This window comes from Hyperoodon ampullatus, assembly GCF_949752795.1.
Source record: "Hyperoodon ampullatus genome assembly, chromosome: 4".
In the NCBI taxonomy this organism is placed as follows: Eukaryota; Metazoa; Chordata; class Mammalia; order Artiodactyla; family Ziphiidae; genus Hyperoodon; species Hyperoodon ampullatus.
The window spans coordinates 26,762,492-26,788,297 of NC_136917.1; the positions used below are offsets into that span (position 1 = coordinate 26,762,492).

The 25,806-nt window shown below is 55.3% G+C and overlaps 1 protein-coding gene across 1 annotated transcript; it reads right to left on the minus strand.

Annotated features, from left to right (window-relative positions):
- Positions 1 to 11: 11 nt before the first annotated feature.
- On the minus strand, positions 12 to 17,310 carry TJP3 (tight junction protein 3; the record flags this gene model as incomplete). The annotated part of the gene is made up of 20 exons (XM_079703343.1): positions 17,254 to 17,310; positions 17,029 to 17,138; positions 16,212 to 16,314; positions 15,596 to 15,944; positions 13,612 to 13,715; positions 12,396 to 12,555; positions 12,010 to 12,118; positions 9,543 to 9,601; positions 9,240 to 9,306; positions 8,934 to 9,090; positions 7,969 to 8,077; positions 7,612 to 7,849; positions 6,814 to 7,025; positions 5,357 to 5,452; positions 2,982 to 3,052; positions 2,351 to 2,561; positions 2,162 to 2,262; positions 1,537 to 1,824; positions 486 to 532; positions 12 to 114 (listed from the first exon to the last, which is right to left on the minus strand). The coding sequence occupies exons 1-20, from the start codon at positions 17,299 to 17,301 to the stop codon at positions 12 to 14; spliced, it is 2,742 nt and encodes a 913-aa protein (XP_079559469.1). The 5' UTR covers positions 17,302 to 17,310.
- Positions 17,311 to 25,806: the final 8,496 nt, after the last annotated feature.

The window sequence follows — 25,806 nt, forward strand, 5'->3', positions numbered from 1 at the left end:
CCTGGGAGGGGTCACAGGTCAGTGGCTGGTCCCCAGTCATAGCCATCTTCGTCAGAGGACTCCACATCTCGGGCTCGTGTAAACTTTTTCCTCAGAGCATCCCGCTCATATGTCCTGCAGATCAGAAAATAGAACAGAGGCTGTGGGTGGTGTGGACTTACCTACCATTATCTGAGTTGACTCTGGGCTAGGCACAGTGGGTGCAGTCAGAGATGAGCAAGACTGACAAACTCCTACACATCCTTCAAAGCCCACTCCAAATTCCCCTCCTTCAGGGAGCCCTCCCAATCCTCCCAGGAAGAGGATTCCTACTCCCATGGCCCTAACTACATGGGGCTTGGAGTGGCTCTGTCTGGCTCTGTCTCACTCAGTAGGCTCCCAACACCACAAAGGCATAGCTTGGTTCTAGGCCTCTTCTCCACCCGACACCCTGAGTCCCAGGGGGAGGGTTGAGGCCCCCCAACGTGGAGTACAGGAGCCCTTACCGCATGCTGTCCTGTCGCCATTGACCCTGTGGGTGGTGGCCATCCACCTTGCAGAGGGAGAAAGGAAGTTAACACTTATCCCCCAAGTATGATAAGCTGGGATGAGTAACCACCCCATCCCACCTCCCCACCTTTGTCCCCGGCAGTGCTACCCACAGGCTTTCTCCTTGCCCCCACAGAAGTCTGGAGCTCATCCCCAATTTTAAATGAGAAAACAGCCTGGGACAGGGGAAGGCCTTGGCTGTGATCTCCCAGCCTGTCAGCAAAGGGGGAGTGGGGTTTCCCATCTGTGACTTTCCTCAGAGGGCTGTTGTCAGGAGTTCATAAATGAGTTCGTATATGTCAAGTGCTTAGAGGAGAGCCTACCCCATAATCAGGATGCCATGGACAGTTGAGCAGGTCGGGTACTGCACAACCCCACGGAGCACCATTCTACCAGAGACATCATAGATTCGTGCAGTTTTACATTTCTCTAGAGAGGGTCTGGAGGAATTTGTCAAATTCACAGAAAGGCACCTTGGAGGCTGTGGCAGCCGCACAGAGAATAAGTGCTAAGTCAATATTTGTTAAACACCCGACTCCCGTGGGCCGGGACTTGGACTAAGTGTATTCTGTTTAAACAACAAGCTTGTGGGAATTCCCTGGTGGTCCAGTGGTTAGGACTCTGCGCTTCCACTGCAGGGGGCCCAGGTTTGATCCCCGGTCAGGGAACTAAGATCCCACAAGCTGCGTGGCCAAACAACAACAACAACAAAATAGCGTTAACCTCCTTTCTCCCTCTGCAAGATGGATGGCCGCCACCCACAAGGTCAAGCTCATGACGTCAAGACTTTACCATCAATCCCTGTATCTCAGATAAGGAAACTCATGCAGAGGTGAAATATTTGCTTTAAGTGACTCAGTGGTTCAAATACCCTAGATCCAGGTCCCAGCTACTGATCTGGTCGGGGAAGTATCTGTTCCTCGACATCCTGGCAGAACATAGACTCCCTATAGGTGTCTCAGCCCCGTCCCGAGACCCTTGCTGGGGCCAGCCTGGTTCTCAGCTCACCTGGGTCCCCCGGTGACCCGAGGATCTCCCGTGATCGTGCAGGATCCGAGGCTCATCCTCCAGCACGGGCTCCGAGGATCGGGCCAAGGCTGGCGCCAGGGGCCCCTCGTCCACGTCCATGTGGGGCCCACCCTCGCCATCCGTGTAGCCCTCGCCGTCCGTGTAGACGCCGCCCTCACCGTCCGTCTCATAGTCGCTGTTGAGCCGGCTGTCACAGCTCAGATCCGCGGAGCTGTCGGCCAGGCTGCGATGAGGGAGGTCCAGGTTGTCCTCTGAGGAGCTGTCCAGCTGCGGGTGTACATGGCCTGGCTGAGCCGAGCCCCGGCCCTCCCTGATCTTAGAGAAAACCCCAGACCCGGGACACCACCTTTCAAACTCCAGTCCTCAACCTCAAAGTGAGCCTTAACCCTTGACCCCAAGGTGAGTTCTGAACATTGACCTTGGTCCAGATTGAGCCGCCACATCTGAGCTGAGCCCCAACCCTGACTCCAGCGTCAGGAGAAGACCCCAATCCCATCTCACCCCAGGAACCAGGTCCAGACCCTAGCCTCAGGTCAAATCTGGGCCTTGGCCATGGCCCCTAACCCAGCCCTAACTGCGACTGATCCCAAACCCTCGCAGGTACCTGGTCCTCGGCCGTCCAGATGGGCCGCGTCTGCTGTTCACGGATGATAGCCTTGAGCTCTTGGTACCAGGAGTCGCTTGTGCCCTGCAGGGGGATGGTGGCTGCGGGCAGGGGGGAGGGGCATCAGCATGGCTGGGAGACTCAGGCCAGGACCCACCGCCCACCCCAGACCCTCAGCTCCCGCCCCACCTGTGAAGAGGTGGTCACTGTGCTTCCTCAGCTTCTGGGCCTGAGCATAGAGGCGGCGGGAGCTGCGGCGCGAGGTTGGGGCCAGCCATTGGCGCAGTGCCTTGAGGGCTGTCCGGCTCTCGGGGACACAGAAGACCACGATTGGGTAGTACTGCACGTAGTTAAGGCGCTCAATGGCTGAGGGTGTCACGTCCAGGAGTGCGTGTTTGTCCTGGGCCGGGCCAATGTTGGGGGCCGTCGGGGAGGGAGACAGAGATACAGTGGAGGGAAAAACACCCAGAGACAGAGTATCAGAGACAGGTGAAGAATCAGAGAGACAGAGATGAAGCGTCTGAGGTCAGAGTGGACCTCAGCCTCTCACATCTGCAGGCCAGCATGTTGGGGTGGGGCTTGGTGATAGACCAGGCCACAGTGTCTTGAGCACCAGAGCCCCAGTTTGAGTCTCTGCCTCTTCCCAGGACCTGCTGCTGTGTGACTCTGGGCAGGCTCTGTCTCCCTCAAGTCCCCCACATCACAAAGCCTCCAAGAGGGGGAAAACCACACTTGCGGGGTGTGGGGCCAGAACAGGTTGGAGTCCTGGGCCTCGGTTTCCCCATCCGTGAAATGGGACCCACAGCAGAGCCTTGCTTACTTTCTCTGCAATCACCCGCACGGTGTCCAGCTTGATGATCTTGGAGGGGCTGTCGGTCCTTGACATGCTCTCTGTGGAGGGGAGAGGCGACTGGCAGCTTCGGGAGGGCAGTCCACTGCCCCTTCAAATTCATGTCTCCCTGCCCCTCCCCTGCTCAAGAACCCACCATGGCTCCCCATGGCCCTTGAGAGACATCCTAACGCCAGCAGCAGCAGCAGCAGCAGCAGCTCCTGCTGGCCCCACTCCTGACACCACACTGGGTCTCCTCCTGACCACGACCCGCACCTCCTCCTCCTGAACAGGAGTGGCTGTTACTGGCAGATGGGGAAACTGAGCCAGGGACATATGGTCACCAGCTCAGAGTCACTGAGCCAACGACTGGCATGATGGGGAGACAGATGCAGAGTCTGTGCTCCACACACTCACTTTCCCAGGCTCGGTCCCGACTCTGGACCTTTGCTTGGGCTGTGACCCGAAAAAAGCTACTCTCCCATCCTGTATCTGTCCTCTAGGACCTGAGATGGAGTACTGGTTCCTCTAGAAAGCCCTCCTAGATAGCATGGCAGCTGAGGGAGAAGGCACGCTGGGGCCTAAAAGGAGGGGGACGCATACTTGCCTTTTTTCTCTTTGTTGTGGTAAAATGCGTGTAACATAACACATACCACCTTAACCATTTTTAAGTGCACAGATCAGTAGCATTAAGTGCATTCACACTGTGGTGCAACCATCCCCACCATCATCTCCAGAACTTTCTCATCTTCCCAAACTGAAACTCTGTCCCCATGAAACACTGACTCCTCATCCCCCTCCCCCAGCCCCTGGCCCCCATCATCTACTTCCTGTCTCTGTGGATGTGACTCCTCCAGGGACCTCCTGTGAGTGGAATCAGACACTGTTTGTCTTTTTGTATCTGACTTATTTCACTGAGCATGATGTCTTCAATGTTCATCCATGCTGTAGTGAGTGTCAGAACTTCCTTCCTTTTTTAAGGCTGAGTAATATTCCATGGTGTGCATGGAGCACGTTTTATTTATCCATCACCTGTCGATGGACACTTGGGTTGTGTCCATCTTTTGGCTGCTGTGAATCATGATGAATCTTCATGTACAAGTGTCTGTTCAAGTTGCAGCTTTCAGCTCTTTTCACATGTCACAAAAAAACTGTTTTAACTTCTTTTTAACCATTTAAAATATATCAATACCATTCTTGGGCTTCCCTGGTGGTGCAGTGGTTAAGAATCTGCCTGCCAATGCAGGAGACACGGGTTCGAGCCCTGGTCCAGGAAGATCCCACATGCCACGGAGAAACTAAGCCCGTGTGCCATAACTACTGAAGCCCGTGTGCCACAACTACTAAAGCCCGTGCGCCTAGAGCCCATGCTCCACAACAAGGGAAGCCACTGGACTGAGAAGCCCACGCACCTCAACAAAGAGTAGGCCCCGCTCGCCACAACTAGAGAAAAGCCCACGTGCAGCAACGAAGACCCAATGCAGCCAAAAATAAATAAATAAATAAAAGAGCCACACCTATTTCAAAAATAAAATAAAATTAAAAAATATATCAATGCCATTCTTTTTTCTTAAATTTATTTATTGTTGGCTGCCATTGGGTCTTCATTGTGGCACGCGGGCTTTCTCCAGTTGCGGTGAGCGGGGGCTACTCTCCGTTGCGGTGCATGTGCTTCTCACATTGTGGTGGCTTCTCTTGTTGTGGAGCACGGGCTCTAGGCGCACGGGCTCAGTAGTTGTGGCTCGCGGGCACTGGAGCTCAGGCTCAGTAGTTGTGGCGCACGGGCTTAGTTGCTCTGTGGCATGTGGGACTTCCCAGACCAGGGCTCGAAACCATGTTCCCTGCATTGGCAGGAGGATTCTTAACCACTGCACCACCAGGGAAGTCTCTGAAAATCATTCTTAATTAGCAGGCTGAATAAAAACAGCCATATTTGGCCCAGGAGCTGTAATTTGTTGATTCTCTACTCTAGCTTAATTGTTCCTAGGTTGTTCATTTTTGGTCTCCTCGGGAGACCCTGTGTATTCATTCGATGCTGTGTCTATAGCTCAATAGACAAATTTCTTGAACAAACAGACAACTGGCAATTGTCCAATTGGCTCCATTGGCAATGGCTGCTTGGTGAACTGTGTTAAAGAAGGATTCTGAGGCTCTATCCAGGTAAAGGGTGGCAAGATTGTTTGAGGGTGTCTGGCCCAGGGGTTGGAGGGGGTGCTGGCGGCTGATCTGCCTCATGTTTGGCATGGTTGTTCTAACTCTTTCCCCCAAACAGCATCATTAGCAGCCCCCTTATCAAGCTGCCTCAACCTAGGAAAGGGTTATGAAATGATTCACCAATGAGGTTGCTATGGGACCTGGTTTCTCACCTGCAATTTCAAACTCATCAGGCATCTCAGCAGTCAACTTCTGCATAGCAATGTCAGCCACGGGTCCCAGGATCACCACCGGGCGCTTGAAACTGGCTGTGGGGCAGAGAATCAATGACAAGAATCAGGATCCCATGCGGGGCAAAGTCTGCTAGCTTCTTGTGCAACTGCCTCTCCACTTTCTCCATAGTAGATCTAGCCAGGCCCATAGCTGCCCAGCTAAAGACTACAACTCCCAGTCTCCCTTGAAGCTAAGGATGGCCATGTGACTACATCCTGGCCAATGGGATGCAAGCAGAATGATGTGTGAAATCTGGGTTGTATCCTTCAAGGGAAGGTGTGAGACCTCTTGGCCTTCTTATACTGAGACTGTTACTTAAAAAGGAAACTTCTTGTTTATACAGTTTGGGGTCTGTCAGAGCAGCTGAACCCAGCTAACTCAGTGATTGGCAACCACCATTACAACCCTCAGGCCACATCCAATCCACTGCCTGTTTTTGTAAATAAAGTTTTATTGGCACAAAGCCACATCCAGCATGTCCCCTCTCTCCTGCCTTCCTGCAGAGTTGAGTCATTTGGACAGAAACCATCTGGCCTGTAAAGCCTAAAATACTGTCTGGCCCTTTGCAGGAAGAGCTTGTTTGTTTGACCCCTGGCCTCACCAATACTCCCTTTTACCAGCGAGGAAGTGAGTGCAGAAGGCATCTTGGCCAGAGAAAAGTGAGTAAGCAGACCGCTCTTTACACCTGACCCTTCTCTCTTTTTCTCCTCTCCTTCCAGGCCTCTCTCTTGCTCTTAAAAACTCGATACGTTCAGATTTCTAAACTTTCGTTAGCTGGGGGTAGAAATTAAGTAGCCTTTTTTTTTTTTTTTTTTTTTTGCGGTACGCGGGCCTCTCACTGTTGTGGCCTCTCCCGTTGCGGAGCACAGGCTCCGCAGCCATGGCTCGCCATGGCTCACGGGCCCAGCCGCTCCGCGGCATGCGGAATCCTCCCAGACCGGGGCACGAACCCGTGTCCCCTGCATCGGCAGGCGGACTCTCAACCACTGCGCCACCAGGGAGACCCAAGTACATAGCCTCTTATGTTTGAGCCTTTTTCGTCTGGACAACGGAGCAGCAGCTGGAAAGCAACTCAGCCCTTTCCCGTCCTGGGTCACCTGCTATTCCCACCCTCCCGCCATTTTCTTTAAAAAGCCTCAGCACCTGGTTTTAATCCTTCTGCCCTGAGGCTGTGGGCAAGAGCTTAATCTCTTCCCTTCCTGAAATCTGAATGAGGTGTATTTTTACCCCTGGTTCTCAGGTAGGGAAAGGATCTATGTGCTGGTTTTGTGCGTGTGTAGTTTCATCATAAAGTAACCAAAAGGGGGTATTTTGGGTGGAAGGACAGAGGTAAGGATTGTGGCTTCTGAACACTCTTACTTGAGGCCCCCCCCCGGCCCCTCCCACCCTGGCCCACCTTCTCGCAGCACCACGCGTTCATATGGCGGGTAATGACCCTGTCTGGTCAGAGCTGACAGATCCTCACGGCTCCGATGGGTGGTCTTCTTGGCTCCCCGACGAAGACCCCGCAGCCGCCAGAACTCGGCCCGTGTGCTGGAGCCCACTGAGGCTCCAGGCCCGACCCCCACGGCCCGCTGGGCAGCCTCCAGACTGGCCAGCTGCTCCGCCCTGGAGAGAAGAGAGGAGATGAGTGAGCACTGGGGTCCAGGATCACAGCCCCAAAGATGTCGAAGGCCTAATCCCGGGACCTGTGAATATGTCACCTCTCACGGCAAAGGGGACTTTGCAGGTGGGGTTAAGGCCCCTGAGATGCGGATGACCCTGGATTCCCCGGGGGTCCTAGTGTCATCACAGGGTCCTTATAAGAGGGAGGCGAGAGGGTCAGAGGCAGAGAGAGACGGGAGATGCTGCGCTGCTGGCTGTGAGGATGCAGAAGGGGATGCAAGCCAGGGATGCGGTGCCTCTAGAAGCTGGAAAAGGCAGGAATGGATGTTCCCCTGGAGCCTCCGGAAGGACCAGCCCTGCCCACACCTGGATTTAGCCCCATCAGACTCATTTCTGACCTCCAGAACATGAGAGGATAAAAGTGTGTTGTTCAAAGCCCCTAGGTTTGTGGTAATTTGTTACAGCACCTGCAGGAAACTCATACAAGCACTGACTGGGCAGCCCTGAGCCTTCTGCATGGCTCCCCGGAGTGAATCACCAAGGATGCTAAGTAGTAATGCTGTGCCCTGTTCCAGTGGGCAGTCCCCACCTGCTCTGGTTGGGGATGATGCCCCGCTCTTTCTCCCGGAGGTCACGCCCCATGCGCACCGCCAGCCAGTGGCCTCCGCGGGCATGGCTCTGCCCAGGGCCGGGGTACAGCGTGTCCAGCACGTGGAAGACGTCTCCGCGGGTGAAGCCCAGGCCAGACGGCGGGCTGGGCTCCATCTCAAAGTGCATGCGGATGTAGAAGGAGTCGCCCACACGGGACTGCACCATCTTCTGGAAGACTGTGGACAGGGAGGCTCCATGAGCTAGCAGGGCCACAGCCCAGACCCGACCCCTCCCCAGGGCCTGGCCGTGGATCCCAGCTGCACTCTCACATACACACACGGTCTCACACACTCACTGTCCTGCTTCCTCTGCGTCACCAGCTCCACCTCCTCGCCCGGGGGCAGCTCCAGCAGGAACTGCACAGCCTCCTCCCGGGTCAGGTTCTGGAAGGGAGTACCATTCACCTGCCGGGAAGTGGGTGCAGGGGTGGGACCAGGGCACAAGATCCCAGCTCTTCCTCCAGACAAAGCCCTCCACCCAACTCCTTCCAGAGCTGCTGTCAAGAGCCCCAGAGATTGGGGGACGGCTTTCCGAAAGGGGCACTGCCCTGTGGCAGCCTGGGCATCACACACACACACACACACACACACACACACACACACACACACACACACACGTGAAGGTCTGGCCCAGAAACCAGGATACAGGGAATGCAATCAGTACAGGCATAACCGAGGCTCTGTAGGTTGTCAACATCAAGACATGGGAACGGTGGGTCACAGCTGTGACAGGACCAGGACACTGGTGAGAATTTTGTGATACTTGAAAGAGTCAAGACAGACATGCGGTCGCAACAGGGACACAATATACAGACCCGGACGGCAGGTCACAGACACTGATTATCATGGAGGTAAAGACACACCACGAAGGCGCGACCTGGATAGGGCCACGACCCGGACACGGCAGACTGGAGGTGGCACAGAAAGGGACTGTGGATGGACGCAGGGATCAAGGGTGCGGCCCAGGCAACATGGTCACGGTCAACTCAGTGACACAAACAAGGAGACTGACATCGATAACGAGGCAGTGACCTGGGAAAGGTCGTGAGCTGGACATCGAGGTCATGACATTGACAAGGATGTGACATGCACAAGGTCATGACCCAATCATCAAGGTCATGCCCCAGGCTGGGAAACCTTAAAATGTTTGAATGTCTCTGGGGGTCTTGCCAGTCCCCAGGGGGTCCCCGGGGGAGGACACACAAGCAGTAACAGACTCGGGTACCACCCAGCAGGCCCACCACCAGCCTCCCCCGCTTACCTGCAGAATCTCGTCTCCCTCCTGGATGCCCTGCCCGTCTGCCGGGCTGCCCGCCTGCACCCCGGACACGAAGATGCCCACGTCATTGCCTCCGGCCAGCCGCAGCCCAATATTTGCGCCCTTGAGGAAGCGGACCACCCGCGAGGCGGGGCTGTACCTGAGCAGTGAGGCAGTGACAGACGGCGTCAGGCCCGTGGATGGTAGAGCCCCACCCCCATGCTGGTGCGAGAAGGCAGGTGACGGGAACCAGGAGGCAGCCGGGGTGTGCGGGTCCTCAGCTGGGAGGCTCTGTCCTGGGGCACATACCCGTGGTCTTCCACGCTCTGACCGCTAGGCACGCTGTGCATGTCACAGCTCCTTTGCCTCGGGGAGTCTGAAAGGGAACAGCCAGTTTTCCCCAAGCACACTGACTGGTCCAGCTGCCAAACCTTTGCTGGGGGGTGTCCCTGCCCCTTGGAATGCAGCCCCCAGCCCCCCACTTCTTCCCAGGGAACTGTCCCTGGCCTCTTAGGTCCGTGTCAGCCTTCCCCGCTCTGCTCGGTACAGCCTCATTGGCTGCGATCAGAAAAATCAGAGGAGGGATGCTCAGAGTCACCACCCTCTGCTCACCTGGTTCTGACGCAGTCCTAGAATCCACTGAACTTTCCTGCCGAAGCTGGGGGCTCTCCCTGGTGGGGAACAGATTTGGGGTGAGGTGGGGGTGGGGGGATGTTGAGTAGCAATTTTTAGAAGAATTTTAATTTATCGGCACTCAGGTTCTAATCCTGGTCCTGCCCCTCTGCAGCTGTATGACCTCCGGCCCTCTGCTTCCCCTCTCTGAGCCCCAGTTTCCTCCTCCGAGCCCTGGGATGGCTGAGTCGAGTCAAGGCCTCAAAATGAGGTGAGCCTGTGACAAACAGTCATGTTTATTGTTTTAATATTAGTGAAAAGTTATAGAAGGTGCTCTTGACCCAATGTCTGTGTCCCCCCCAAATTCATATGCTGAAGTCCTAACCCCCAGTAGGATGGTCTTAGGAGGCGGGCCTTTGGAGGTGAACAGGTTTAAATGAGGTCATGAGGGTGGGGCCCCCATGATGGGATTAGTGTCCTTATAAAAGACACCAGAGATCACTCTCTCCACCGTGGGAACACACAGCAGGAAGGCGGCCGTCCATGGGCCAGGAAGAAGCCTTCACCAGGAACTGGCCATGCCAGCACCCTGGCCATGGACTTCCGGCCTCCTGCCTATGGTATTTTGTTAACAGCCTGAGCAGACTAACACAGAGTTAAACCACAGGACGGAAAGAAAGTTCCCTGAAAAATCAACCCACTGTTAGCACAGAAGAGTTACTTTCCAGATCTTTCAGATGCTTTCAAAGAAATGGTGAGGAAATATATACTTCTGAAAGAAAATCAAGATCAGGCCATATGTTAGCATTTCCGATATACAGCCTGTGAACCCCCCGTGCTGAGTGACTGGGGGTGGGGAAAGACACTTGAGAATGATGTACCCGCAGCCCAGGTCTCACGGGGCAGGTTCAAAGAGTACAGGGTCTGCATCGGAGAAACACATCAAGCTACTTGGAGCCATCTGTCCACAGATCCTTCTGTGTGCCCATGGAATCCCTGGGAAGATCACACAAGAGTCCCCCAAACCCTTTGAGATGCTGCCCTGTGTCATTCTGCAATCCGGTTCATTCACCATACACAATGCCAAGTGCATTTTCCCAAGGCCTTTTCAATATACTCTTGGAGACATCCTGTTTCATGGCTGTCTAATATTCCCAAGCAAGGATTATATTTTAACAATCGTAATAAAGAGCATTCACTATGGGCCAAGCACACACACACCATCTCCTTGTGTCACCGCTAGTTAGTGCCCTAATTAGTGTGGAGTAAGATCTGGGGCCTTGGCGTGGGCCCTCCTCTGGCCTCTAAAATGGACCGCAATGACCCCCACCTCCTGGTCCTCCCGCCAACAGCCATGCGAGGGAGCTTAGAAGGGGATCATCCACTCCCAAAAGCCCACAGCCCTAGACCATGTCTCGACTGTAACCTCATGAGACCATGAACCAGAACCACCCAGCTAAGCCATCCCCAATTCCTGACTCTCAGCAACAGTGAGGTAATACATGTTTACCATTGTTTCAAGCGGCCAGGTTTGGGGGTCATTTGTTATACGGCTGTAGATAACAGACACAACCCCCTACTTCACAGGAGACTGCATGCTTAAATGAGGTGCCTGTTACCTAATCCCCAAGTGTTGTGCAGTCATGTTTTTTAAGGCACTTAATTGTGTACCCTCAAAATTCATCTGCTGTGGTCCTAACCCCCAGGATCTCAGATTGGGACCAGGATCATCATGATGTGATTAGTGAACTTGAGATCATACTGGGGTGTGGGGGGGTGGCTAATCCAGTCTGACTGGTGTCCTTATAAAAAGGGGACATCTGGACACAGAGACACATACACGGGGGAAGATGACATGAAGACACGCAGCGGGGAGACGGCCACCTGGAAGCCAAGGAATTCCGGAGGCTACCAGAAGCTAGGAGAAAGGCCTGGAACAGATTCCCCCTAAGAGCCTTGAGAGGCAGCGTGGCCCTGACACCGTGACTTGGGTCTTCAGTCTCCAGGACTTTGAGACCATAAATTTCTGTGGTTCTAAGTTGACCAGTTTGTGGCACTTTGTTACTGCAGCCCCAGGAGGCTAACAAAATAACTGCCACTCTGTCCCTTTTATAAACATCATCATAATGAATAAGCATCCTCTAATCCCTGCACACAGCTGTGGCTATTTCGTCCCCAAGAGAACTCTCTAATAGCCTTGCTCGGTGACAGGGCTTATGCATTTTGAAGTCTTCTAGGGCTTGTTGTAAAATTCTGTTGTCCCTTCTGCTTTAAGTCTGCCTATATCTGGTTCTCCCAGGACCAAGAACCCTGAGCCACAATAAGGAGGCAAGAAGGACTGTGTGTGAAAGGAGAGGCCTCTTCCAGGCAGGCTGCCATGACTGCACCCTCAAGGCTACCCCATGTTGGAAAAGATAGGCCCATGTTCCCATCCCACTTGGCCATTCTAGCCGATGAGGTTACATACATGGGGGAGCTGGTTCGGCTGGCGTCCGGACTCCGCTGCCCATGCTGGGGTGGCGGTGGTACATGGGATGGTGGCGCCTGAGACAGTTCTGACCCGAGGTCTGAGATGTCTGTGGGGGAAAGCGTGTCTCAGCCATGGGCACGCCTTCCAGGCTACCATTTCACAGAGGGGCACATCAGGCCCCTCTAAGCAAAGGGGCCCAGACCAGAGTCAGGCTCAGCTGAGGGCCTCCAGCCCTAACTTGCTGTGTGGACTTGGGCAAGTTTCTGTCCCTCTCTGAGCCTCTCAGGGCCAGGCTTCCCAACTCCTGCTTGGCCCTGCCTGGCACAGCCTGCCTCCCTGGCCCTCCATTTGAACCTCCCAGGGCCGGCCTCTTGGCCCCTCACCCTCCAGAAGGGAGCTGTCGCTGTCACTGACGGCCGGAGGGATATTCACCAGGAACTGGCCTCGGTCCCTGAGCACCAGCAGAGTCAGTTTCCCTTCCGACTTCTTGATCAGTTGCCGTGTGTCACTCAGTGACAGATTCTCACTGGACACCCCGTTGATCTAAAAGGGATCAGGAAGGAGGAAGCAAGTTCATGAGAGATAGGGGATACTAGAAACAGATACCTTGGTGAGGGGGACTAGAAACACACAACCCTCAGGGGTTACTAAAAACAGACATTCTCAACAGAAAATGATAGAATTGCATTCCTGCTGTGACAGGAGTCTATGCCAATAACTGACCTCGAGAAGAATTCTAGAAACAGACAATTTTCTAAGAGGGGTGGGGGGGCGCTAGGGAAAAATTAAAAATGGATTGACTCTCATTTCCCCAGAGGGGGAAATTTCTCAGGAGACACTGGGAACAGATATTAAAAACAACTCTAATTGGGGGAGAGGGAGTAAATACGTAGATACTAGAAACAGACAATCTCTGGGAGGTACTGGAAACAGACATCTAGAAGTGGATTAGAAACATACAATTCCTAGGAGGGGTTTAGTGTCATCTCCACTCACCAGGAATCCATTGCTAATATTTTCTCTTGGGAATGTCTGTTTTCAGTAATCCTTCTAGCCCCCAGCCCCACCTCCAAGCTCTGTTTCAAGTGTCAGCCCCAAACTACTAGAAACAGACAATTCTTCAGGGTCACTAGAAACAGATAACTCTGAGGAAACTCTAGAAACAATCAACCAGAAATGATTTGGATATCAAACACTAGGAATCCCTAGAAACAGATTTTCAGGGGAGGAGTCTAGAAGGAAACCAAGCTCTTAAGGCAGAGCTGCTCCTCAAAGCCTGGTCTCTGGACCATTAGCATCCAGGCACCAAAGGCAGGCCCATGAATCAGTGCTGTAGCCAGCAGGGCATGTGATTCTGGGGATACTAGAAACAGACAACCCAAAGGGGGTGCTAGAAACCGACATTTGGCAATGGATTTGCAGCAGATGGGGGGAAGGGGGGAAAATCCTGCATAGCCATCTCCAACCTTTGTGAAACAGGCCACAGTGCAGGAGGCAAGTGGTTCAGAACCAGCTTTGCTGACTGTGTCATATGCCTCGGTAACACTGTTACCCTCTGGCCCCAGTCTCCCTGCCCCCTGACAGGAAGCCTGGACTCACCTGTAGGATGAGGTCTCCTTCCTGGAGGCTGCTGTTCCGGGCAGCCAGGCCTGATTCTGTGATGTGCTTGATGAAGATCTGACTGCCCAGTTTGACCCCAAAATCTGTGGGGGGAAGAGGAGGGAAACTGAGGCAGGGCCTGGGTCCTGGGCTGCCAGGGGCTCTCAGACCTCAGCCTTCTCACCTGCCCTCAACCATCCCACCTTCCAGGCTGCTGTCGTGCAGGGAGGGGGCAGGCTTCAGCCTGCTGCCCCATTCCAGCGGGCACTCTCCCCACTGCAGGTGCCTGTCGGCGGGTGACAAAGCAGACCTGGTCCCCTGTAGTTGGGGGAGGTGGAACACACAAGCACCCGGTGATGCTGAGCGCTGGGAAGAGAGAAAGCTGGGCCACTTCCCTGGTGGCACAGTGGTTAAGAATCCACCTGCCAATGCAGGGAACACAGGTTCGAACCCTGGTCCGTGAAGATCCCACACGCCGCGGGGCAACTAAGCCCGTGTGCCACACTACTGAAGCCCACGTGCCTAGAGCCTTTGCTCTGCAACGAGAGAAGCCACCGCAATGAGAAGCCCACGCACCACACTGAAGAGTAGCCCCTGCTCGCCACAACTAGAGAAAGTCCGCGTGCAGCAACGAAGACCCAACGCAGCCAAAAATAAATAAATTTTCAAGATAAATAAATAAATAAATAGTATTAAAAGAAAAAAAGAGAGAGAGTAAGCCAGGAGGTGGAGAGAGTGGCTGCGGAGGGGCAGTTTGGGGACAGGTGGTTGGGGGATGGCCTCTCTCAGGGGGTGATGTCTGAGCTGGGTCTTGGATGAAGCAAGGGAGCAAACCCTGCAGGGGTCTTGGGAAGGTCATTTCAGGTGGTGGGAACAGCCCATGCAAAGGCCCTGGGGCAGGGATTCTGATATCATTGCACAGCCGTCAGCAGCAGGCGCCTGAGAAGGAGCAGAGCCCAGGTTGTCCCTTCCCAACACCCTGATGACATCACCAAAGCGACTTAGGGGTCACAACCCCAATACTCAGTGACATCACGATGAGCATTTCCAGGATTATTAAAATTACAACGTGGGGTAGATATCCCAGGGTCATTTGTCACATCATGACCAGAATTCCAAGGTCACAATACTGCCATTGACTCAAGACAGGAATGAGAGATCACGTCCCTACTAGTCTATACCTACTAATCCCTCGACAGTCTACTGATGTCATGATGTGTGAGTTTCCTGTTGCTGTACCAAACTGCCACAAACGTAATGGCTATAATACAACACAAATTTATCAAATAGTCTGAAATGGGCCTCACGGGGCTAAAATCCAGGTGTGGGCAGGGCTGATCCTTCCGGAGGCTCCAGGGCAGCATCGGTTCCTGCCTTTTCCAGCTCCTAGAGGCGCCGCATCCCTGGCTCGCGGCCCCTCCTGCATCCTCACAGCCAGCAGCGCAGCATCTCCCGTCTCTCTCTGCCTCTGACCCTCCCGCCTCCCTCTTTTTTTTTTTTTTTTTTTTTTTTTTGCTGTACGTGGGCCTCTCACTGTTGTGGCCCCTCCCATTGCGGAGCACAGGCTCCGGACGCGCAGGCTCAACGGCCATGGCCCACGGGCCCAACCGCTCCGCGGCATGTGGGATCCTCCCAGACCGGGGCACGAACCCGCGTCCCCTGCATCGGCAGGCGGACTCTCAACCACTGCGCCACCAGGGAAGCCCCCCGCCTCCCTCTTATAAGGACCCTGTGATGACACTAGGAGCCCCTGGGGAATCCAGGGTCATCCCCATCTCAGGGGCCTTAACTTAACCCTACCTGCAAAGTCCCCTCTGCCCTATGAGGTGACACGTCCACAGGTCCTGGGACCAGGATGTGGGTATCTTTGGAGGCCGTTATTCTGCTGACCACACACCATATGTGATCAGATTTTGGAGCAGCAGTGCTGCCTGTTTCCGGGGATGCCAAGCCCCACTGCCGACAACGTGGCCCCCATGCTCACCGTCGCTTTCTCTCCTCCGCACCAGCACGGACTTCAAGGGCCGCATGTGCACGTCCTGCCGCGGCAGCCGCTTGAAGCCAGACACTAGGGCTAGCCCGTTGGCCTCGGAGCCGCCACCCGGGCTCCTGCGCCCATGGCTGCTGGCCTGGCTCCGGCGACCTGTCCTTGGCCGGCGGGAGCGCTCGCCCCAGGAGTGGCCAGAGCCGCTGGACGTGTCACCCTCGTAGCCCTGGCCGTGGTCAGCCTCGTCCAGCCGCCGCGGCCCATCTTCCTCATCCGAGTCCTGGTGTCCCAGGCCAGAGGTGGTCTTGGTGGCGGGCAGCTGGACTTTCCGGGGACGCTTGACTGTCTGTTAGGGCAGGCAGAGATGGTCGGGGTGGCAGGGGGCAGCTCAAGTCTTTGCCCCATCCCATGGTGGACCCTGGGGAACCCTGGGGGACTCTGGTCCCTTTGGGCCTTAACATCCAAGCTGTGAATGGCAACAAGATTCCACTTGCTTGGGGAAGCTTATACTCACACTGCCCATGGGCAGCAGGACCAGGAGAAGTGGGGTTCAGCCAGGGGCAGAAGTGCCACCTGAGCCAGGGGCTGCCTCTCCCACTGAGCCCCCACTCACAATGTTGGCCACTTTTGTGCAGGTCTTGAGTATCTGAATGGCGAAGGTGGAGGTGACACTCTCCATGGAGACCCCGTTCACCATGACGATGTGGTCCCCTGTCCTGAGGGAGGAGGCCAGGTCTCAGGGAGGAGACATCACCCGGGAGCCCCTCTCCCCTGGCAGGTACCCCCATGTGTACAAAGCCTGGTTTTGATTCACTGGTGTCCCCAGACTCATGAAGACATTTATCCTTCTGGGCCTCAGTTTCCTCATCTGTAAAATGGGGCTGATTGCAGAACCCACATAATAGTGAAATGAAATCATAGAACATAAGCTGCAATTACACCTGGTGTCCCTGTACCCCCTCACTTCTTTCTCTCGGGCCCCCTCTTCCTGCTTTTCTCCCCTTCTCTCCCTGTCCGTTTCATACTCTCTCTCTCTGAAGCTGGTCGCTGATTCTGAGCTGAGCCATATCACCCGTCAGCCTCTTGGGTCCCAGAACCATTTTCCCAGCATAACTCCCAGGAGCCTCCTACCCCCAAGGGCTTAGGACACTGGGTCTCTCTCCCTCCAGCCAAAAAGAGGTCTCCAGGATATTTGCTCTGGGAGCATCCTGGGGCCACTATGGCCCCCAGAACTCATCAGAGGACCAGTGCCTTGAGGAGAGTGGGGGTTAGTCACTGTCTGTCCTTCTGCCAGCCCCAAGCCCTGTACTGACAGAGCTGGAAGGCACCAGGTGCTTTCCAGCCTCCTGGTTTTGGCCCACACAATTCCCTCCTCTTGATGTGTCCCCCCACCCCCACTCCCGCCGGAACCCAGCTGCCTTGACACTTACTGTAGCCGGCCCTCAGCTGGTCCTCCGGGCACCACATCGGACACAACCACTGATCCACCGGGCCTGTCTCGGCCACCAGATATTGCAATGCCGAAGCCTCGGCGGGGGTCCTGAGGGGGGATGAGAGACAGAACGTGATTTTGCTTCTCACTGGGACAAAGGCTGTCCTGCAGGAACCAACCCACCATTCCCGTCAGCACCCACACAGAGGGAGGGAGGCCCCACCTTGCTGATCGTGGCTGTGTGCTGTTCCCAGATGGTCAGCTCTTCCATGTCCAGCACCTGGTGGGAGGTGACAGGGAAGGTGGACATGAGGTCTATCAGAGCAATCAGGGCTCCCCATACCTGGGTGGGTGTGGAGCCTGGCTCTGACACTCCCATGGCCCAAGTCTGTGAGTTACTTGCTACCTCTCTTGAGATCTCAGTTTTCTCATCTGCAAAATGGACTTAAATCAGTGGTTCTCAATCCAGAACCATTCTACCCCCTCTCCCAGAGGGCACTGGGTGGTATCTGGGGACATCTGTGGTTGTCATGACTGGGGGGTGCTCCTGGCATCGAGGGGGTGGGGGCCAGGGGTGCTGCTCAAACCCCTACATGCAGTGCACAGTCAGACCCCACCACAAACAATGATCCATCTCCAAATGTTAATAGTGCCATACTGTCGTGGGAGCAGAGGAAATGTTAGTCCTTGTCACTGTCCCTCTGGAAGGTCTGGCTCAGTCCCTGTGGTGGTGGTGGGGGGTCTAACAAGGCCTGCAGACACAAGGGTCTCACTCTGCTCCAGACACTCAGGGCTCCTCGATGTTCCTCCCTCACACCAAGCCCGATCCTGCCCCAGGACCTTTGCACGAGCCATCTCCTATGCCTGGATCTCTCTTCCCCCAGATCTGCACCTGGCCGGCTCCCTCACCTCCTTCTCCCAACCACCCTTCTGGAACTGGAACGCTTGCCATCCCACAACAGACCAGCTTATCCTCCTTTCCCTGATTCCTCGTTCACAGAACTTGTGATCCCTTGACACTCTCTAGATTTTTTTTTTATAGCTTTTTTTTTTTTTTTTTGGCTGTATGTGGGCCTCTCACTGTTGTGGCCTCTCGAGTTGCGGAGCACAGGCTCCGGACACGCAGGCTCAGCGGCCATGGCTCACGGGCCCAGCCGCTCCACGGCATGTGGGATCTTCCCGGACCGGGGCACGAACCCATGTCCCCTGCATCGGCAGGCGGACTCTCAACCACTGTGCCACCAGGGAAGCCCTAGATTTTTTAAATCTGGTCACTGCCCTTCTCCCTCTAGAATATTGGCTTCAGAGGTCAGAGATTTTTATCTGCCTCATTCAAAGTTGAGCCTGAGTGCCTGGATCATAGGAGAAATTCTAACTATCTAAGGAATGAATGAAGGAATGAAGTACTTCCTTTGCGCTAAGCACTTCACAGGTAAGATCTCATTTAATCTGCTTACTAAGGGGCATTCTATTATCCCCCGTCACAGAAGAGGAAAGCCAGGCACAGAGAGGGGAAGTCACTTGCCAAGACAACAGAGCAGTTGGAGGGTGGGGCTGGAGGGTGGGGCTGCAGGGCGTGGATTCTGTTATTTTCAAGCCCAGGGTATAGACGAGATCACAGGCTCTGGGAGTAGAGGTCACTCAGCCGGGAGATGCTGGCAGAAGGGGGGGATGTGAAGCCCTCCGGGAAGCCAGCCCCCACCCATCCCTTACCTTCTGCGGGGCTGTCCCACTACCCTGGGGGCCTTGTAGAAATGACGCTTCCTCCCCAGCCTGGTTCCGAAGCTCAGCACTGTAAGGGCGGGGGATTCCCTGTGAGCCCTCCGTTGGTGTGATGTGTTCTGGTGCCTTTTCTTAGAGGTTCCTGGGAGAGCAGCATTCCAGGCTCCCCCCCACCCCGAGGTAGGAAGGGGGCAGAGAAGAGGGAAACAAAGCCAAGGGCAGGGCCTTATGGACACTCCTGGGAGCCAGGTCTGCTCCCTCAACTGAGCCTCAAATCCTGCAGTCTGCCCTTTGCTGGCTGTGGTGGTGCCTCTCCCAGCCTCATCTTCCCCATCTGTGAAATGGGTACCTCCCTCACCCCCGCCGCCCCATCTTTCAGCACTGAGGTGTGGGAAGCGGGCATGGAGTCATGCACGAATAGCAGAAGGAGCCTCTAGGAGAGAGGACAGTGTTGTTGTGAGAAGTAATAATAATGACCTTCTTCCTCTGCATAATATCACTAAGCAACACTATTCCGTGCGCTGCCAAAGAGCGCATTGCACGTACCCATTCATTTACTCCTGAGTGACCTCAGAAAGTGGCACTTCTCCTATTCCTGCCTTCCTGCCTTACAGGGGAGGAAAAGGAAGCCCAGAGAGGTTCAGTGACTTGCTGGAGCTCACACAGCGCTCCGCAAACCTTGGCAGCCCATCCCATACCTTTAATCTTAACCACCAGGCTACAGTATCCTTCTGCTTTTTTTTTTTTCTTTCTGAACTTATTTTTCAGAACAGAATCTTTTCACTTGCTTTGATTTTATGCTTAGTGTCATTAAACGGCCTCCCAGAATTTTGATTTCCTGGCCTTATTTTAAGAAACAGCCCACAGGGAGTCAGGGCCCCTAAGGGGGCAGGCACAGGTGGCTGGGGCTTGTCCCAGCTTGTGTAGGTTTGCCTCCAGGGATACTGAAGGACTCTCCGTGACCCATGGGGTCATGCCTAACGCCACATCCCACCTCAACTTAGTTCACCTCCAAACATTTCCCTGGCAGTCCCCTGTGCGTGGTTACCCTCCCAGGATGCACACAGCTGCCCCGGACACTCAGGTCTCAGCTCAAACGCAACCTCCCCAGGGGACCCTACTAGACTAGCCAATCTTCCCTGGCACCCTACCACCCCTCCCTACTTAATTTATGAGGTTTTATTCATGACATCCAAAACCATCTTAAATTATCCTGTTTAATCATCAGTTAGTGAGTTTCTGGTCTTTCCTCTTGGGCTGTGAAGGCTGGGCGGGGCTGTCTCTCTGGGTACGTTGGTGACGGGCCCTCCAATCAGTTCCTTTCCAGGCTTTTGCACATGCTGCGCTCCCTGGCAAACTCTTATTCATCCTTCACAGCCCCAGTGCCACTGTCTCTTCCTCCAGGAAATGAGTCCTCAAGGCGCCCCCGCCCTCCACCCACACACATTTTACGTCTCTGATTACTGGGGCCTGGGTTGTCCCAGTCCACCTGTCTCCCCTACATCCCTCTAGTCAGGGAGATTCCTAGTGGGCAGGGCTGGGGGCCCTGGGACCCCAGCATTGTCCCCACAAGACCAGGCACGCGGGAGTTTGAGGAATGCGTGAATGGTGGAATAAAAGGCTGATTCCGCCAGGAACTCAACCAGGTACGTCCTGAGTTCCTAGCCTCCTCAGCCCCGCCCCCGTCAAGGTGCGCTCCGAGGGGGCGGGGCCCGGGCCTTCGTCCTCGCCCCCTGTCATGCGCGGGACAGAAACACCGGAGAGGAGACGTCTCCAGAGGGACAGGTCTTACCAAGTCACACCGCCCCGGACACTTGGCTACCAGGCTGCTGTCCGCTCTCCCCCTCCCCACTCCAACCTCTGGGAACAACGGCGGGGGTGGGGAGGGGGAGGGGAAGGGGGGGTCACAAATACTCGAGCTGGGGACTGGATTCTGGGAGCGGTTCCTTGCTGCCGGGAAGGAGGCGGCAGGAACCAGAACTGCCCGGCCCTAGAGCCTCGGGCCGTCCGGCCTGGGGCGAGCCAAGTAAACAGCCTAGGCCAGTTTACCCCTCTGGGGCCCGACCTGAGACCCAGTGGGGTGGGTGTGACAAAGTCGATTCAAGCTTCAGCCCTGGAGAGTGAAGTCCCCCCAGACAGAGCCACAGGGATTCCCTCTCGCAGCCCCGGTCGGCTTGCTCGGTGCAAAACGGGGCTCTCGACGCCCATGTCTACCAGGTCGCCCAAGTGAACGGCTCTGTATACAGTAGGCACCCAATAAATGGGGATCCCCTCGTCCGCAGCCTCGCCGCATTCGCCAAAGCCTCTCCCGCCCACAAATGAAGTCCCTGCCCACGGTTCCGCCCTTAGTGCTCAAGCCTAACTCCGCTGATCTCCCGGGAAACCGGGCACCTACTACGTGCCAGGCGCTTTGCAACACACTTTTGTCCTGGAATCCTTCCTACACCCTTCTATAAAGTGACCATCGTCCGCTTTATAGATGAGGTTCGGAGACGCATGGATTCACCGGCCCAAAGTTACGCAGAAAAAATGGGATTTGAACCCAGGTCTACCTGCGAAGGCAGACCCAGGACAGAGGAAGCCCCGGAGGCCGCTTTGGAGGCCAGTGGGCGCGGACGCCTCTGCCCGTGCAGCCTCGGGCTAGCCACCACATTCCTCTGCGCCTCAGTTTCCCCATCTGTTACCTAGGCAGAGGGTGATCTGGGGTCCTGGATCCAGGTCCCAGCCCTGACCCCAGCTCGGTCCCCTCCCCCTCCCGCCCTCGGCGGGCTACTCGCCTGGAATCTCACCGCCATAGTCCACCCGGGGGCCGTCCAGTGCCTCTGCCCCAGGGGGGCCTAGAAACAATTGGCCCCCACCCTGGCGTGAGGGAGGAGGCTGGAGGGTCGCGGAGAAGCAGGTGCCCGGCTCTCGCCCTCCTCCAGCCCGCTCCGCCGCCGCGGCTGCACCTGCACCTCTTCCTCCTCCTTGGCCCCTACCGGCCCCGCCCCCGCCCCGACACGCCTTCGGGACGCCGCCGAGGCAGCCTTCGTCCCCCCCTTCCCCTCCCAACACAGGATCCAGGCCCAGGGGTGGGAATTCCAGGCCCGGTTTTCTACCCAGCTGAGCACTAGCCAGCGGCAGGGCTGGAGACCAGCCAGGCAAGGCTGCAAGGAAGACCCGGCAGGGATTACAGCCGCGTTCGGAACGGAGCCTGCGCTTCAGAAAGTTTAACATCCGCGAAAAACGCTACATGTTGAAATTCAGTAGGGAGACCTCTTGGATTAGGAGCTAGTCAAGGGTCAGAGACCTCAGGAGCATAGGGCTTGTCTTTCTCGGGTCACCCCCATCTTCGGGAGGTTTATCCTATTTTAGAGAGAGAAAACGGAGGCCCAGGGAGGCCAGGGGCATGGACTCTCTGAAGATGCACAGCGGCCGCCTCTGGGCCTGCCCCGAATCCAGTGGTACCCGCCTGTCTTCACAGCTGGCACCTGGCTGGGTCCCCCGCTGGGGAGGGCGGGGCGGCGAGGGCGGAGGAAATTCTTTAGGCTCCTCTGAGTTAAGGTCAGGCTTCCTTCTCCTCACCCAGCCTCACCCTCAGGAGCCCGGTCTAGGAACTACAGGAGGAGAGCAAGAAACACTCTGCCTGGGGGTGATGGAGGGAGGAAGTCACCTGGATGGGTGGAGCCACCATCGGCCCCACCCACACATTCCTTTGTGCTTAAAAAAATAGACCCTGAGGCCCAGCTATTCCTGTGCCCCATCTCAGGCCAAGGTTGAAGGGGCAAATGTGGGCATAGACACCCCTTCCCAGCCTCATCCAGTCAAGACTGGGCAGAGAGGAACTCCAGACTGTGGTAAGGGGGAGGCAGAGGGGAAAATGGGGGATCAGGGAAGTGTTCCTGGAGGAGGGGGTATTGCCACTAGGGTTTTTAGGGTTGGATAAGAGTTTGCCAAGTGTACAAGGCAGAGAATATAATCAAAATCTTTGAGGCCCCCAAAGTTGATTTCTCACCACTCCCCACTGCAGTTATCCCCCAAAACCTAGTCTGGAGACCCCAGTTAGCCAGAATCAACACCTCAAGGGTCCCCAAAGGCCCCCAAGGCAATAAACATTTGCAGAAGCCCCCTTCTAAGGACCTGCTTGGAACTTCATGGCTAAAGGGGAAAGCTCAGCCTTTCCCGACATGACCTTGGGTCACCAGCAGGTGGCACACAGCATGATTTTAGGTAGGAGAAAGTCAAATATTTTCTAAATAGATGTGTATTTGCTTTAATGACTCAGGACAAAACATAAATTAGTTCCCCACTGCCACGTGCATGCAGGGGTTCGTGGCTGCGATTACTGGGGAGGACTGGGCAGGAGTTACTGATTGGATGTAGGTCTGGCAAAATCAGACAAATAAGCTGGCTCATGTTTATTGAGTGTTTGCTTTGCTCCAGCCACTGTTACACAGATATCCACGTGACCATTTTGCAGCTGAGAAAACTGAGGCCAGATGGGTCGAGTGGCAAGCCCAACTAGAAGAGCTGGATTTGGCCCTGGATTTGGCTCTGTTTGACCCCACACTGCTCAGTCTATACCAGTGCTTCTCACTGTAGGGTAATTTGCCCCCCATCCCCCAGCCTGACACCCCAGGGAACGGTTGGGCCCCAAAAGCCAATAGTGCTGAGATAGAGAAACCCCACTTTAAACCCCTCTAAGAAGGGGGGCAACCACCACATGATACATGGTCTTCCTTCAGCCACCTCACATATTCATGCCCTGCTCAAGAACACTCACTGGGACCTCCCTGGTGGTGCAGTGGTTAAGAATCCTCCTGCTAATGCAGGGGACATGGGTTTGATTCCTGGACCAGGAAGATCCCACATGCCTCCGAGCAACTAAGCCCGAGTGCCACAACTACTGAGCTTGCACTCTAGAGCCAGGGAGCCACAACTACTGAAGCCTGCGTGCTTCAACTACTGAAGCCTGCACGCCTAGAGCGCGTGCTCCACAGCAAGAGAAGCCCCCGCTCACCGCAACTAGAGAAAGCCCGCGGGCAGCAGCGAAGACCCAACGCAGCCAAAAATAAATAAATAAATAAATTTCAAAAAAAGAACACTCAGTGTCTTCCTAGTACCCGTCGGATGACGCTGTGCTCAAATGCAGGGCTTTGGAGGAGGGTGCATCCAGTGCTGCCTCACAGGCCAGAGGCGGTGTCATTCATGCATTCATTTTCCCACCTATTCAGTCATTCACTCAACAAAAATATTGCAAGCCCCTGCTATGCGCCAAGTACAGAAAGTAGAAGTGATGGGGGACGGAATTCCCGTCTGAAATTGCAGTGCCAACTACAACCAGGAGGGGGCAGCGTGCGCATGGCCGGAAGGTGTGGGGGAAGGGAAGATTCAGAGAAACCTGTGGGATGATCCTCCTCTGCCCCCTCTGAGCGCCTACAGGGAAACTGAGGCCCAAAGGGGGTAGGGACTGGGTTGAGGTCTCCCAGTGGGTCGTGGCCGCCAGGAGGGGTGGGAGCCTGGGGGGTTCGTTCACGCTGGGAGCTTGGGGTCTCCCTGGCGTAGGCTGCTTTGTGGGGCTGCAGGAGGCTGAGGTCTTATCTGTGGCCTAACAGGTCTGACCAGAGCCCAAGAATGAAGCAGCTCTGCAGCCTGTCTGGGAGCTGGCTCATTCACTCGAGGTTTACTGATCGCCCACTGTGTATACCCAGCACTGACGCAGACCCAGTCCCTGCCCTAAAGGAAGCCAAGGGTCCTCAGGGGAGACAGACAATAATCAGATCATCACGTAACAGAAATAACAAGTCCGACCTAGATTTCTGAGAGCATAGGTACAGAGGCACAACCTGGGCTGGGGGCTCTGGGAGGGCTTCTCTGAGGAGGTGGTACTGAGATTAATAGGAGTGACCGAAGTGAGAGGTATCTGGACAGAAGTAACAGATAGACCTGAAGGAGGTGAGGGAGGAGCCATGGGAGAGCTGGTGCAAAGGTCCTGGGGCAGGACCATGCCTGGCATGCAGGAGGAACAGCGAGAAGGCCCGTGTGGATGGAGCAGAGCTAGTGAGGGGCAGAGAGGGAGGAGGGGAGGGCCGGGAGGGGACGGGGCAGGTCGTGCAGGTCCCTGTGGTATGCGGGGAGGATTTGGGTTTTTACCTCCAGGGAGGTGGGACCCTGGAGGGCTGTGGGCAGAGGAGGGGCGGGGCCTGACTCGGTGCTCACAGGCGCCCTCTGGTGGCCACTTCCGAGAGGACAGACTGGGGGCCGTAGGCGGGAGCTGGGGGAGCAGTGACTCCAAACCCAGAGGCCCTGAAAAAAAAAGGTTTTAAATAAACATTTTATTTTGAGGACTTCCCTGACGGTCCAGTGGTTAGGACTCTGAGCTTCCACTGCAGGGGGCGCGGGTTCAATCCCTGGTCGGGGAACTTAGATCCCACAAGCCACACAGCGTGGCCAAAAAACAAAAGAAACATTTTATTTTGGACTAGTTTTAAATTGACAGAAAAGTTGTAGATATAATTCAGAGAGTCCGCCTATGCTCCTTATCCAGTTTCTCTCAACATTAACATTTTACATGACCGCCACGGTATACCTGCCAAAACTAAGAAGCCACATCCTCATCACTATTAACTAAACTCCACGCTGTATTCAGGCTTTACTACTGTGAAATCTTCACCAGGAGCGCATCCAGTATCCCACAGTGTGTTCATGTCTGTGGGATCACGTCTTCTCGGGCTCCGCTCCCCTCGTTCCGTGACATTTTCCGTCTGGAGGAGACGGGTCAGGGATTTTGTACGATGCCCCTCATTTGGGGTGTGTCTGACTTTCCTCATGCCTGGACTGGAGTTATGGGATCAGCCAGAGGGCGTAAGAGGAAGGGCAGTTTCTGGGTGGGGTGGGCTTGCTGATGAGCACAGCACTGAGGAATGGCCCAGCGGTTGGCACCATGCGGGTCCCGGGGCACCTTAGGGCGAGTACTTTGATGTTGGAGGGAGGGGAAGGCGAGGAGGGGTGAAGACCCTTCTGGGGGGTGGCTGGAGGGGGCTCACAGAGGGTGTCACCCCCCCACCCCCTAGAT